Source organism: Hetaerina americana, unplaced genomic scaffold (genome assembly GCF_022747635.1).
Source record: "Hetaerina americana unplaced genomic scaffold, ioHetAmer1.1.p SCAF_12, whole genome shotgun sequence".
NCBI lineage: Eukaryota > Metazoa > Arthropoda > Insecta > Odonata > Calopterygidae > Hetaerina > Hetaerina americana.
Window position 1 is genome coordinate 6,658,282 of NW_027286292.1, and position 13,731 is coordinate 6,672,012.

General features: G+C 37.3%; 1 protein-coding gene across 1 annotated transcript in view; it reads right to left on the minus strand.

Annotated features, from left to right (window-relative positions):
* Window positions 1-13,731, minus strand: part of Sol1 — a 1,662,073-nt gene that overhangs the window by 1,569,244 nt on the left and 79,098 nt on the right. The window contains exon 3 of the mRNA XM_071582627.1: window positions 8,214-8,283. Within this exon, the coding sequence (XP_071438728.1) occupies window positions 8,214-8,283 (70 nt within the window). The remainder of the gene's footprint in view (window positions 1-8,213; window positions 8,284-13,731) is intronic.

Sequence of the window (13,731 nt, forward strand, 5' to 3'; positions counted from 1 at the left end):
ACCTGACACTGCACAGGAAAGGAATAGCAAAACATCTTCCTAGTATCAAAGAAAACGAAGCACCAGTTCTAGAAGAAATACCTGCTAGAGTACTTAATCAATCAGCTTAAGAAATTTCCCCGCATTAAGAGTATATTTTTTAGGAAATATTTTTCTTATGTCGATAGAAGGTTCAGTAACTCGCGACTAGACGCTACACAAAAACGACTCACATTCATCAAAGCATTGAAAGTGAGAATTTCACCCATAATAGAACCATATATTTAACATTAACTTCATGCAAAATATTATAACACAGTATTGTTAGTACCTTAATGAACTTCCTCGACAGAAGGAAGATAATACGCCATTATAAGCACAGATTTAGTAGGACCAGTCTTGCGAATCCCAATTGGGTCCTTTAATTCACGATAATATCAAATCGGGCTAATACAATATAGAAGTGGACGTGATTTATTTGGATTTCAACAAAGCCTTTGATAACGCCCATCACAATAAACTGATATACAAATTTAAACGTTATATTAGCAATTAGGTCATGATATATTGGATTAGGGATGGTTTGTCATAACGCATATAAAAATTAGTCATCGATGGGTTGTGCTCAACGGAGGCAGATGTAAGTTCGGTTTGTCAGAGAAGAGTACTAGGACCTTTACAATTCTTCATGTTCATTAATGACTTAAGGTCACACATTAGTAGCAACTTATATTATTTGCAGATGAGTGCGTGGTATACAGGGAAAAAAGGGCCCCATCAGTTTGTGGGCTACTCTCCAGCGATTTAGACAAAATTTACCGGCGGGGGTATGGCACTCACCTGCCAACCCAGAGGTCACGGGTTCCATTTCCGCCTAGGTGGGTTTGTCTCTATCTAGGGCTTGGATGTTTGTAATTGTCTATTGTTATATTATTGTTGAAACTACAATGGAAAGGCCGGAGTGATCTTTCCGGATTAATGTGGAATAAAAATAATGGATTAGTGCATGAAAAGGGGATTTGAACTGAACAAGCAAATGCGCGGTTTTGAAATTTTGGACGAAAGGAAGTGATAAGCAGGAAATATGATTCACAGAGGATTCCTAGTTAACTAAGAAAGATCCAGTTAAATACTTGGGGGTAGTCCTAACCACAAGCCTTTCAGGGAGTGTACGTACAAGGAGAATATGAAGACCCGCCTTGAAGAAAATCGGCTTCATTAGACTGGTGGTGGGTAAATGTAACGTCAGAGTTAAAGAGGGATTTGACCCATTCAGAATACGTTTGGGATCCTTGGGAAAAATAATTGATAAAATAGTTAGATGAAATTCAGAGAAAACTCGTAAAATTAAAACTCATGAAATCTTTTAACATACGAAGACAAGCGTGTTGGGGCTTTTAGAGGAATTATTCTAAGAACTGCTAAAGACGCGAACAGTACAAGCATGGCTTTTATCAAGGTTCAGAAAACACGAGTTAACTATAACACAAAGGGAATTAGTGAGGCCCCACACTATTTGGGCAGGTTAGACCAAAAATGTGAGGGATAGAGATTCCAGAACACATAGCTACGAATATTACTTCTTTCCTCCGACGAACAGGAATCATAATATCGATTCAGAAAATCAATTTCAAATATTGTTATGAGCGGGAACCAAATTTTACGCTCCGCAGAGCGCTAGTGCAATCGTAGGTGCATGCGCTTGTTTCGATAATTTGCTTGCAGATACATTTGAAGTTAGGTTAATTCCTATAAACAATAATAAGAAACTAAACACTAATAAAAAATAATTTAAAGCCTTAAGATTTTTTTTACTGGCTTTAGGAATTAACCTAACTTCACATTCACCACAACAGCTTACACGCCTTCTTTCTTTTTATACATATTTGCATGCGTGTAAGTGGAAATATTTAAATGTAGTTGCATTTTATTTTACGAATAGTGTCGTCGCACCACATCTAGCCAATCAAACTTCTTCAAGGAATAATAGCTTTTGTTACGCTCAACCTTATCTAACAGAATCCAGAGCCTTTACCAATCCATGAAGTAACGATCTACTCTACTCTGCTCCAACAAAGTCATCAGTCTTCCTCAAGCATCTGCATCATCATAAATCAAATGGTGCCCTTTGTGCCGCATTTTTCTTATCATCATCAACATCTACATTATACTCCGCAAGCTGTCACACCGGTGTGTGGCGGGGGGTCGCCATACATGTGCAATTATGACATACGTATACACACAGATATTGGTTCTAACATTCATTCGAACAAAGTTAACCACCATCACGCAAGGAGCTATACACATGCAAAATTATTCAATAGCAGGAGAAAATAGAAACCATTCGATAACAATTTTATGAAAGTGGGTCTTTTTAAGATTTGTGCACGATTTCCACAAATTATATGCACTCCACTCCACAACTACATATTTACATCTACATAATACCCCGCAAGTTGCCGTGAGGGCATGTGACGAGGGGTGTTAGGTCACCACCCGTAAAAGAGAACAAATCCACATGCAAAATCAACACATCCATGCAAACCTATACTTCGAGGTACGGGGCAATATTAGGAGCTAAATGTTTTATCACCCTAGCTGGCATATTTTCGGGACCAGGGGTTTTATTATGTTTAATCTCATTAAGCAATTTGACAATTCCTTGTTTGCCTGCTTTTATTTTTGCCATGGTTTCAGTATGTTGTGTTTCCTGGAGATACGAGGTGGCAACATCGTTCCTGAGAATGCTATGGAAGAATGTATTCAGAACGTTAGCTATTCCTTCACTGCCAGTATGAACGATTATGTTTTAAGCAAGACACGGTTTGTTTACTTCCTTTTACTTCCCTAATGCATGACGAACAAGCTGCTAAAATATTCGCGTAGTGCTTTATGTTTAAAGTCTTGCTAGGCGCTACATTATGGGGTTTTGGTTTCAATTTTAGAGGATCTATACTTGTCCTATAGCTGTTTATTCTCCGAGCATGATGTGTTCTCACCTGCTTTCTTTACCTTAGACTGTAACATTCTCTGCTTTCGAAGGGCTTTTCTAACGCCTTCATTGTACCACCTGGGGTCGCGATTTGCTTTAACGTACTTAATAAGGATGAAATCTGTGATGCCTTTTTGCATAATATTGACAAATTGTGTCCATGTTTCTGCCACGTTGTAGAAAGAGCATAAGTTAATGTATGGTTGATTAGGCCGCAGTAAGGTGCACCAAACACTTTCTATGTTGTTTATTTCAAATTCACATTGTCTGCTTTCGAAAATAATTTTCACTCCCTCAAAAACTCCTCCCCTGGGCCTTGTGCCTCTATCGTTTCGGTAAACTGTGAAAACTATTGGTAACATTTCTTGGCCATTTATATTACCAAAACTGACCAAACATCTCCAACCACACGCCCTTTCGGCGGCTTCCAGGGTATTATGTAGATACCGATACTAATTATTCCTTCCTTAATCCTTCAATCCTAGCTATTTTCATCTCTAATTGAACGAGAAAAAAACGACATTTTAAATCTATCCGTTCCATTATATATCTCCCTGATTTAATGTACGTGATCTGGTAGTAGTTTTGAGGGGAGGCGACCGACAGCTAAGGTCATTTGCGCCATAGGGGAAGGACAGGAAAGGATGAAGGGTGGAGAGAAACGCGGCGTCGGCATTAGCCTACTCTTTACGAAAGGCGCCAAGGGGTCCGCGGCTTAACGTCCCATCCGACGGACGGCGTACTCACTCAAAGTGCCCTCCACAAAGCACCTCAGGTAGGGATCGAGATACCTCTGAAAAATATTCAACACCGCCGGGATTTGAACCCGCGCCCTCAGGGTGGGAAGCCGGTACGTTAGCCCCCGCACCATCTCGATCCCTCGTGATCTGGTCTAACGAAATTCAGGACCTTTAATATGTCTTTAACAGCCTAGGATAAAGGGTCTTCCTCATATTCATTTCATTTCCGCCTTCCTGCCAACTCACCTTTAACTCATCCCCCTAAATCTTTAACTCATTTTCAACTCCAATACCCGTTTTAATTTTGAAACTGTCAAATTCAACGAATTTTAAGACTTATATATATTCCTGCTGTTAACTCACTGAATTCATTCCAGATTTCCTGTAGATCTGCTGAACTCTCAGCAATTATTACCGAGTCATCAGAATATAGAGGAGCATGTAAATTCTCACCTCCAATTATTAGACCAGCCTTGCCCATAATAAGAGTTTTCGTTTAAGTTGAGAAGAGAGTTTATATCCATTTTGGAGGAGAGAAGAGAAAGTAATTATAAGTTTCCAAGCAGCGTTTTAACAGATATCATGGTTTCAGTAGACACATGACAGGATCTTGGTGAATGATGCACTAATTTCGAAATCATGCATTTATAATGTGGGTTTCTTGGATGATGGAATTCATAGGGATGAGAGTCAAATATAATACATTGAAAACAAGAGATGGGAAAAAGAGCCACGAATCATGAATAAAGTTCAGGCTTTTAGAATAGAAGTTACTTGAACATTGAAAAGAGGTGAGCAAATGACAAAAACGAGTTTATTACATAACTTAAAGTAATTTGGGCAGTTAACCTTATCAAATTGTTCATAGATATTTCGTGTAAGCCTTGTGTGCATAGATTGGAAAGAAATGGTGTAAAATTAAATTTAATCATGAAAAAATAGACGAGCATCTGACAAAACAAGATATTTTGCAATTATTTGGGTAGTGAAATTTATGTTCATTTATCTTATAATTCATTCTTTGGTCAGTATGATTGGACATCATACTCGTCACACACTGTCTTTCCACTCTCCATAATTAGTCTTTAGAATGAAAAAAAATTTACCAATCCCTAAAATGTTTAACGGAACAATCAACTTTAATCAATCGGATTATTTTATTACAGTTTTTATATTGACAATATACCATATTTTATAAGAGAACTTGTTAGAAGGTGGTAATTTATACCGGTGAATAGGCTTTTAGAGTTACCAACACAATCAATGGTTCTTATTTTACATAATTGGTGGCAATGAACATTTTTGCCATATTATAATTACGTGAAATTTATGCGTGCCAAAAATTTTATAGCCCTCTGAAAACCAAACACATCAAGTCTCGTATAGTTGCATCGAAACGGTCACCTAAAATGACGTTACATCTGTTAGGGTGATTATGAAACGCTTTGATAACCGCCTCTCTTCCATATTTAGAGATAATAAGTAAACCTGTACTTAAAGAGGTTAATTTTTTAATATTTAAAAAGGAAGGTTTAAACAGACATAGAAGAGAAACATACGGCAATAATACATTTGTTTCCTTTCGTGTTTCGCTATTTTTCGTCCTGCACTCTTGCAAGGTTTTCATCACATTTGAGGCCGGAGGGTGTCCTGAACGTCCGGAGTCTTCAACTTCATCTCTACCCTCCTGAAACAGCCTGTGCTACTCAAAAACACCCATTCCGCCCATAAAGTAATCACTAGAAGCCATCTTGATCATGCCATGCGTCTCATTCCCTGTTTTGCCTAGTTTCACGCCTCATTTGATGGCGTAGCGATGTTCCAATAACCAGTTCATGACGGAGCGTAACGAGGTCACGTTATAGCGGTTTCGCAAACGAACGATCCGTACTCTGCAAGGGTAGGGAGCCAAATGCTACCGACTTCCAGCCTTTTCAGAGACTCCACTACTTCGAACCCATGCAGAGAAACCACCGCCCGTCTATCCGGGAAAAAATAAGCCATACTAAATTTGTTTGTAATTTTCCATATACTTTATTTTAAGATACAACACGTTTCACCGACTTACGACATCATCAGGTACAACTGATGAGTACAAGTACAGCTGTTGAATATAAACCCTTCGGACAGAGGGGGGGGGTTGTTCATGTCGGAGGGAGATGGAGGGAGCAAAGTTGAAGGTGGAGACAGGTTTGGGACAGGCCTTGTACGTAGTGAAGCTTGTTTTTCTTTCCACATGTTTTAGTATAATCGTGGTCTGTGCAATGCGCGAACTGGTGCAATCTGGTGGCCATGACGCGGACTATAGCCTAACCCACTAACCTAGTTGCCAAAGACAACTAGTTGCCAGAGACCCAATGAGCCTTCCATGCTTGGCGGATCGTCGAGCTGTGCGTACGCTGCCAGATATGTTAGTTACTGTTGCCCTTGTTGTGTCTGTTCGTTGAAAAAAGAAATTGACGAAATCATGGAGCAACAAACCAACATCGAGTTTTTCGGTGAAGTGCGGTAAAAGTTATCAAGAAATTACTGAAATGTTGGCAACTGCTTACGGTGATAATTCTCTGAAGAAAACATCAGTTTTTAAGTGGATTAAGCATTTTAAAAACCACCTGTGTTGACGACAGCATTGCTCGTGTGCGGTCCCTTGTCCTCACCGTTCGCCGAAAATCTATCCGAATGATAGCTGTTGCAAAATGCAGAAATGTGATGAGGGGCCATCACTGGGAAGATGTGGACACAATAAAGCAGGAAAAGACGGGAGAACTAAAATGGCTGACTGCCGAGGACTTCAAAGGGTGTTTTAAACAGTGGAAAATAAGATCGAATAAGTGTATAGCAACGAATGGAGAGTACTTTGAAGGGAATTAAATTGATATAGAATAAATTTTGCAAAATGAAATTTTTATGGCCTCAGTTCGCGTATTTATTGGACAGGTAGTATTGCCCTCGGTACAATTACCCCTCAATTAACGCTTAAGTAATACACAAGAGAGAGATAAGGGTCATTTATATGAAGTTTTTTTATTTTTAAATGTTGCCGATAGTATATTTTTAAACTTATATTATTAGATTAGTATATTTTAAACTTACATATGCACTTGACAATTTCAAAAATTATGTGAGATCGCTAATGGAATAGATTGTTAACACCATGCACCACACAACAAATATCAGTGAAAAGTTATGGAGAACACGATAAATCTAATATTAGTTTTAATCGTTTGCGTTATGTCATTCACATAATCCACGATTTCGGTTTCCCATACCTGAGGATATTTTGCTTACTTAGCATTATAAATTCAATCTGATAAGCGCTAAACTTCGCTTTATTCCATGGAATTTTGAAGCATGGATCAAAAATTTCTATTTATTAATGACTCTTCTAAATATACATTCATCCACTAACAAGCATATAGTCGCATTTTAAAAGATAACTTTTCCCAGGAAAGTCGACTATTCATGTTATGAAAACTATGAGGAGGTTTCTACGAATTTCATAACTCGCAGTCTTAACAGGTGTTGCTCAATTTTCGTCTTAATCACCAACTTACTATGCACAACAAAATCAGAATGTAATAAAATACTAAAAGTATACAATTTTTTCTTCTTCCCGTATTTAAAGATTGCCAGATATTTTAGTCCTTGGGCCTCGTTTGATTATGCTTCATAATTTAATACTATTATTACTTTAAATAATTTGTAAGTATTAGATTTCCTTATATAAGAGTTGAAAATGGGACGCTAATGCAAAACACATAACAAATAGAAATTTTCCTCGTCTATTTTCAAAATGTATGCGCTAAATAATAAGTAATTCTATCCCCAGTAATTATTGATGAACAAAAACCATTGCTTGCAGTTAATATACCATTTCCATGTAATCTTTGCACCACATGATCAAGCAATTCATCTCAATTACTTTTTAACTTTATATATCAAGGAATCCTGAAAAAACACTCCTTGGATTTTCAGTCCAAATATATTGTCTAACCGACATCAACAGAAAACAAGAAGATTTCCCTAACATTTTAATACGCTTTCATTACATAAATTGGGCTTTCTCTGATAAATGCAAGAAATAACATCTCTCGCCAAAAAAAAATTGTCTACATCTACATAATACCCCGCAAGCCGCCGCAAGGGCATGTGGCGGTGGAATCAACAACATTAACCAATCAATTATCCCTAACCAAGACACTAACTATAAATAGTGCGCTAGTTACGTTAGTTAGATTAGCCTCAAACATTAATTAACAATCGTTTACCAACTGAGACGTGCCCATTGATCCACAGTAATCAAGTATAAATTTGGCTTGAAGAAATAGGTACACACCGTGAATATCGCTCCGGATGAATCGATTTCTAGCATACTACCATACCATGTCACATGGAAAAAATCAATGCCTGGAAACTCACGCAAAACAGGGGACGGACGAACTTCCATTTCAGATTAAGGCAATATGAGAAACGGGGCAGAGGAATGGAAATCGATTACTTACCTGGGTGCACGGCAGCCCCCGAAATGATGAGGGAGAAGATCAGCAGCAAGGACAGGACAAGGATATGGATCTGAAAAATAAAATAACTAGATTATGCACTAATATCACATAATGATATTGATAATATCAAACGAAGGTTACTTTAAATATTTTACATGTTATCTCAAACAACAGAGACTGCCACACTCTTATTCACGTAGTAATATAAAATAGCCATGATTTTTTTGGGGTACTCCATAAATTATTTATGAGTAATTCATTACTAAAATTAGAATTACAAACAGTTCTCGTATTTTATATTCATAAAAAGATAACAATAATAGCTTGGTGGCCAATGATGACTAAATAATTGTTAATAAACTTCGGGTACGTCCAAGGACGTTTTCCATACAAATATAGGCATGAGATAATAGCTACACCTCATTGCCTTTTACTGGATCCTCATGAAATTAAAGATAGGGCAGGTGATATGCACCTACGCAAAATGATGATTCAGTTCCTAGATATATTTTCCTCCGATACTAATTCCTCTGTGCTGGTATAGAGAAAGAGATATACCTGTATTATAGGAGAATATAAAATTAGATGATGGATTCGTCGTATCGAGGCCTTTCCAGAAATCTCTCATTCGTTTTTTTCTTCTTGTAGCGTGAAAAGACGAGTTTGCGTTCAAACCATTTACTCTCTCTCTCCTTGATGGGCAGAAACGCCTTCTCCAAACTCAATCGTGGCTTTAACGGGCGTATACTAATTTAAAAGAACGTAGTATAATGGGAAGATGAACATCTTTCTAATTTCAGCTTCCCTTTCTCGAAGCCAGGAAGGCAGTGCTATCTCAATCCTTAAAATATACATTCCGAAATTTTTTCTTTACTAAAAAAAGCTATTCCCTAGAGAGTACTTGACCCCTACTAACTTCGGAGGTATTTAAGGTCGCGGCACAGTTTGAATTTTAAGCATTTGTTCTATCTCCTGACAGATTTACCATGATTATATAATCGGTAGAAAAAAAAGGTTATATAGTTTATTTGGAAATTTTAGTCGTAATATTGGTGTGGAATTTATTGGTGAATGAGGCATCACCGAAGGTAGCGCGTAGGACGCGAGCGAAAGACGAGAGTTTTGCCTGCTCAGTAGTTGAGAGGAAAAGTCTTCTTATGGGTAAATAATTAATTTGGAGACTTTCTTAAGACCGTTCCGTAACAAACTTAACATAAGCAAAAACCCTCCTCTCAACAAGCGTGATGAAAATGTTAAAGCAAAAGTAAAGAATGTACAGGTCGACAGGTGTAAAACATAGTCACCCTATATTTCATTATCATTACAAACAAGAAAGCGGAAACCGATAATATATTCCGCAGTTCAGATGGTGACATAGTTTTGGGAACGGAGAACTGGCACGCCGAGGATATTAGCAACGGTGAAGTTTTTCCTTTAGGTGAAATTTATAGATGAGGCAGGGGTCTGGTCTGGGCAGGCGTTTATAAAAGAGGATTACTTATTTCCCCCAAAACAAAACATTGAAAGCCAGGTGCTCAAATTTGACGAACATATTGAGAGCGCTGGGCATATATTAAAGCTAAATAACCAGGAAAACATACATGTAAGCTCATTCTCCAGGTTAACCGATTCCACTTCAGCTGCAATGCAAACCTTAGAAAACTAAGTTCCGCATTTCGACCGCAAAAACACTAAATTCCTTAGTGCTCGTATATTTGGAGATGATTTCAATGTCTCCTCAATGGACTCGGATATAACTACTATTTTGGCGGCTCAGCAGGAGAAACTGCGATTCATGCGTGACATTATTTAATATGCTCATCACCCACTCAATTCACGTACCAAATATTAGGAATCCCCACCATATGAAAGAAATTGTGTACATCGATGTCTGATAAGCTACATTGAGATGAGTACACATTTAAAGCAATTGTTGCCGAAATTCATGCATTGGTAAATAATATCATCAAAACCAGAACATATATATATATATATATATATATATATATATATATATATATATATTTATATATATATATTTATATATATATATATTTATATATATATATATTTATATATATATATATATATATTTATATATATATATATTTGAAAATAGCGACTTCCGGTTTTGCCTGAATATCTTTACAAAACCTACAATTACTTAATGAGAACAATCACAATGCTGGGGCTTAAATTACAAAAAATTGCTGAAAGTGTTTCCCAGATTTAATTAGGCACAGTATGGAGTCATATAATCCTTGGAAAACAAAACACGAAAGCAAAGAGCCACGATGGTACAACGGTGAGGTCAGAAGGGCTTTGAGGCAACAGATTAAATTGCTGGCATTGATCAAACGGATACATGGAAAATGTAGCGATGAAAAGTCTAGGAGACGTGTTTATTTTCACTGATAAGACCCGTGGGCAAGTAGACTTTGCGAAGAGGATTTGGAATTCATCTGAAAAAACACTGATTAAAGATTTGAATAAGATGCAAAGAAGTACCGCCAGATCCTAAGAAATTCATACGAAAGAACACAGAGCGTCACAAATTTACTAAGACACTGTGTTCGTAACCTTCTATATGCCAGGACTCAAGAACTATAACAAACCCATTGCAAATATGCCAATCGTGTGGGTTTTCATCTGACTTAGAGGATAGAGAGTTATTCCCCCCCCCCGAATTATATAGACTGAACAGACAACTGTCACAGAAGAAGAAAGATAAGACTCAAGAAAAGAAAGATTCAAGTATTCGGTATTCCTACGCACTGTTCCCATCAAAAACTGAATGGAGAAATTCTAAGACAGAAATAGGCAGGCAATGGTAAGAATGGTTGAGGGCATAGAAGTTGCCTTCCCCACAACTCACTTTGTGGCTGCCTGGCGACCAACGCCGCGAGCCTGTGTGGCGAGGTGTTGTGTAAATGAAACCGTAGAACTAATGTATTTGGGCGTACGTCCCGCACAAATACATCTTTATCTACATAATAACCCGCAAGGACATGTGGTGGGGGGGGTGCTAGGTTACCACCTGTAAAAGGGTGTGTAATCCTGTCAACCCTGGAAAGGGTAAATAAAGCCACACATATCTAATGAGAAACAAACAAATAATTGTGTTACCTGATAATTGGCGAATACATTAAATGTGTGCATGAAATTTTTAATGGGCGACCTTATTTATCTCCTCAGAATAGTCAGTGGGGTACTTACTAAGAGTACATCATGTATTCCTAATGAGTATGCGGGTTGTATGAATAATGTCCTGTTCATGAGCCAGATAACCATTCCCACAAGTCTTTTCCGTGAATCGCAGGGTGCCAATAGGTAAGTGGAACCAGTGGGGTAGAAATAGAATGGCTGGTGACCTAACACGCCCTGAAGCATTTCCTTGAGATGGCTAACGTGAATGAGCTTTACTACGTCAGCATTTAGTGTGAATGAATGAAATAGCCTAGCATCTTGATAACATCAATTCATTAAGGTGCTTTAGAGTTGATAATTTTGAATTAATAATACTCTTCGTTTATGGCAATTGGTGCAAGAAACGAAAAAAAGATAATTGATTAGATATAAAGGTAGATCACTTACTCATTTGTTTCTTACTTGCGATACGAAGCATTTCTTCTTAATTAGTTTAATTTTTATCTTCATCTTCGCCATACCATGGTAACTACAGTGAAGGTCTGGTACCCATTTAAGCAATTGATGCAGATATATGTACTTAAACTATAAACGCACAAAATGAAACCCCAAGCTACAAAAAATTGTTCTTCAATTCCGAGCATATTCTATTTCCTTTAACTCCGTCCCACATACCTATCTTTTTCTTGTACCTACCTTGTTTGCATAACATCCTTCCGTTTATCACAGTCTTCAGTATTCCATTTCCAATCAAAACACTTGACATCTAACTTTCCTACCACGTTCGCTTTTATTAAACATCACTCTCTTCTCCTCTACTTTGTCTAGGACTTATTTTGTTTTCATTATCATCCATTTCCTTTTTCCATCCTCCACCACACGACTCAAATATTTCCTATTTACGCCGTCATCCTACGTCCTACATCATCTTGCTTCAACATAGTCTCGAACCACACAAGGCTCCACATCAAAGTTTTCACTAATATTTTCTAAATATCCTCAATCATGTTCCTGCCATCAATTCTTTCATCCTGGCGAATGCTTCTCCTAACGCGACTCTTCTCATGGTACGCCTGCTACATCGAGCATCTTGGAGAAACACACTTCCTTGCTTGGTAAGTAGTTCTACCCGTTCTTGATTTTGGACTTGTGTTTTAAGTTAGCTTCAAAATTCTCAATACCTTTTTCTTCCAAGAAACTGCAGGAGATGCCGGAGATACAATAACTTTTAACGGAGTCATTCGCTAATATGTATTTCAATGCAGCAATTTCAGAGTGTAAAAATCATTCGCCTTGGCCGGGATTCGAACACGGATCCCTCGATGATCGGCCGAGTGCTATAGCCAAAACTTAAGAGTGTAAGAGGATGCCTCAACAGCTTAACTGGCTAAGCACTCGGCCAGACTTCGGGGGATGCGGGTTCGAACCTCGGTCAAGGTGAATGATTTTTACACTCTGAAATTGTTGCATTGAAATACGTTTATCTTGTTTACACCGATTATCATCCGACAACTATCACAATGATAAACATTAGCGGTGTAGATAAAGATAACTAAGATACAATTTATTGAATCAGTTAATGTCTTATGCTTTGATCTACAAAAATGATAAACCCTAAAAGGTCTATTTTTCCTCCTCGTCTCATCTTTCATTCAATTGCTCTGAGCTCATTTGGTCCATCACCTCGCGAATTAATGTCCCCTACCTTTATTATCTTTCTTGTTTTTGTAAATGATAGATCAATCTGAATTTGAAATTCACAAAAATTGGTGTATTTACATTCATTAGAGCCTTAGGGTTAAAGGTTTAATATTTACAGGTGCCGTTGATTGATAAAATAGATAGTTCAGCTAAGTTATGAATGCAAAGCACATTATAATTATAACGAAATCGTATACCTATGTACCTTTCATGAATGGTAAAGTATTAATTCGGTTTATCTCATTACCTTTGATAATAAATAATTAAGAGTAGAAATAATATAAAAGTAACCAGTCATTTTTAGCATTTTTATGCTATTTATCATTTTTTCTTATCTTTCATTCTTGTATGAAGTTCAAGGCAACATGTCTACTGTTTCCAGTTTTACAATGCCTTTTTTTAAATCATTTTTATACGAGAGCTATATTATTACCATTTTGATCATTATCTTCGGTCTTTCCATTTGAAGGAGTGTAATCGTGACTCAATGATTTTTTTCTCACATTGATGTAGAATTTTTTTAACTCTTTCACTTCTTTTCTCATGCCTTTACAATTCTCCAGATCTCATTTTTAGCCTTACATTTTCAATTTTCCCAGATGTTATTTTCTAACAGTGGCGAAAATATCTTCGCGTTTTAGTTACTCTTTAAGTATGAGAGCCTAATCAG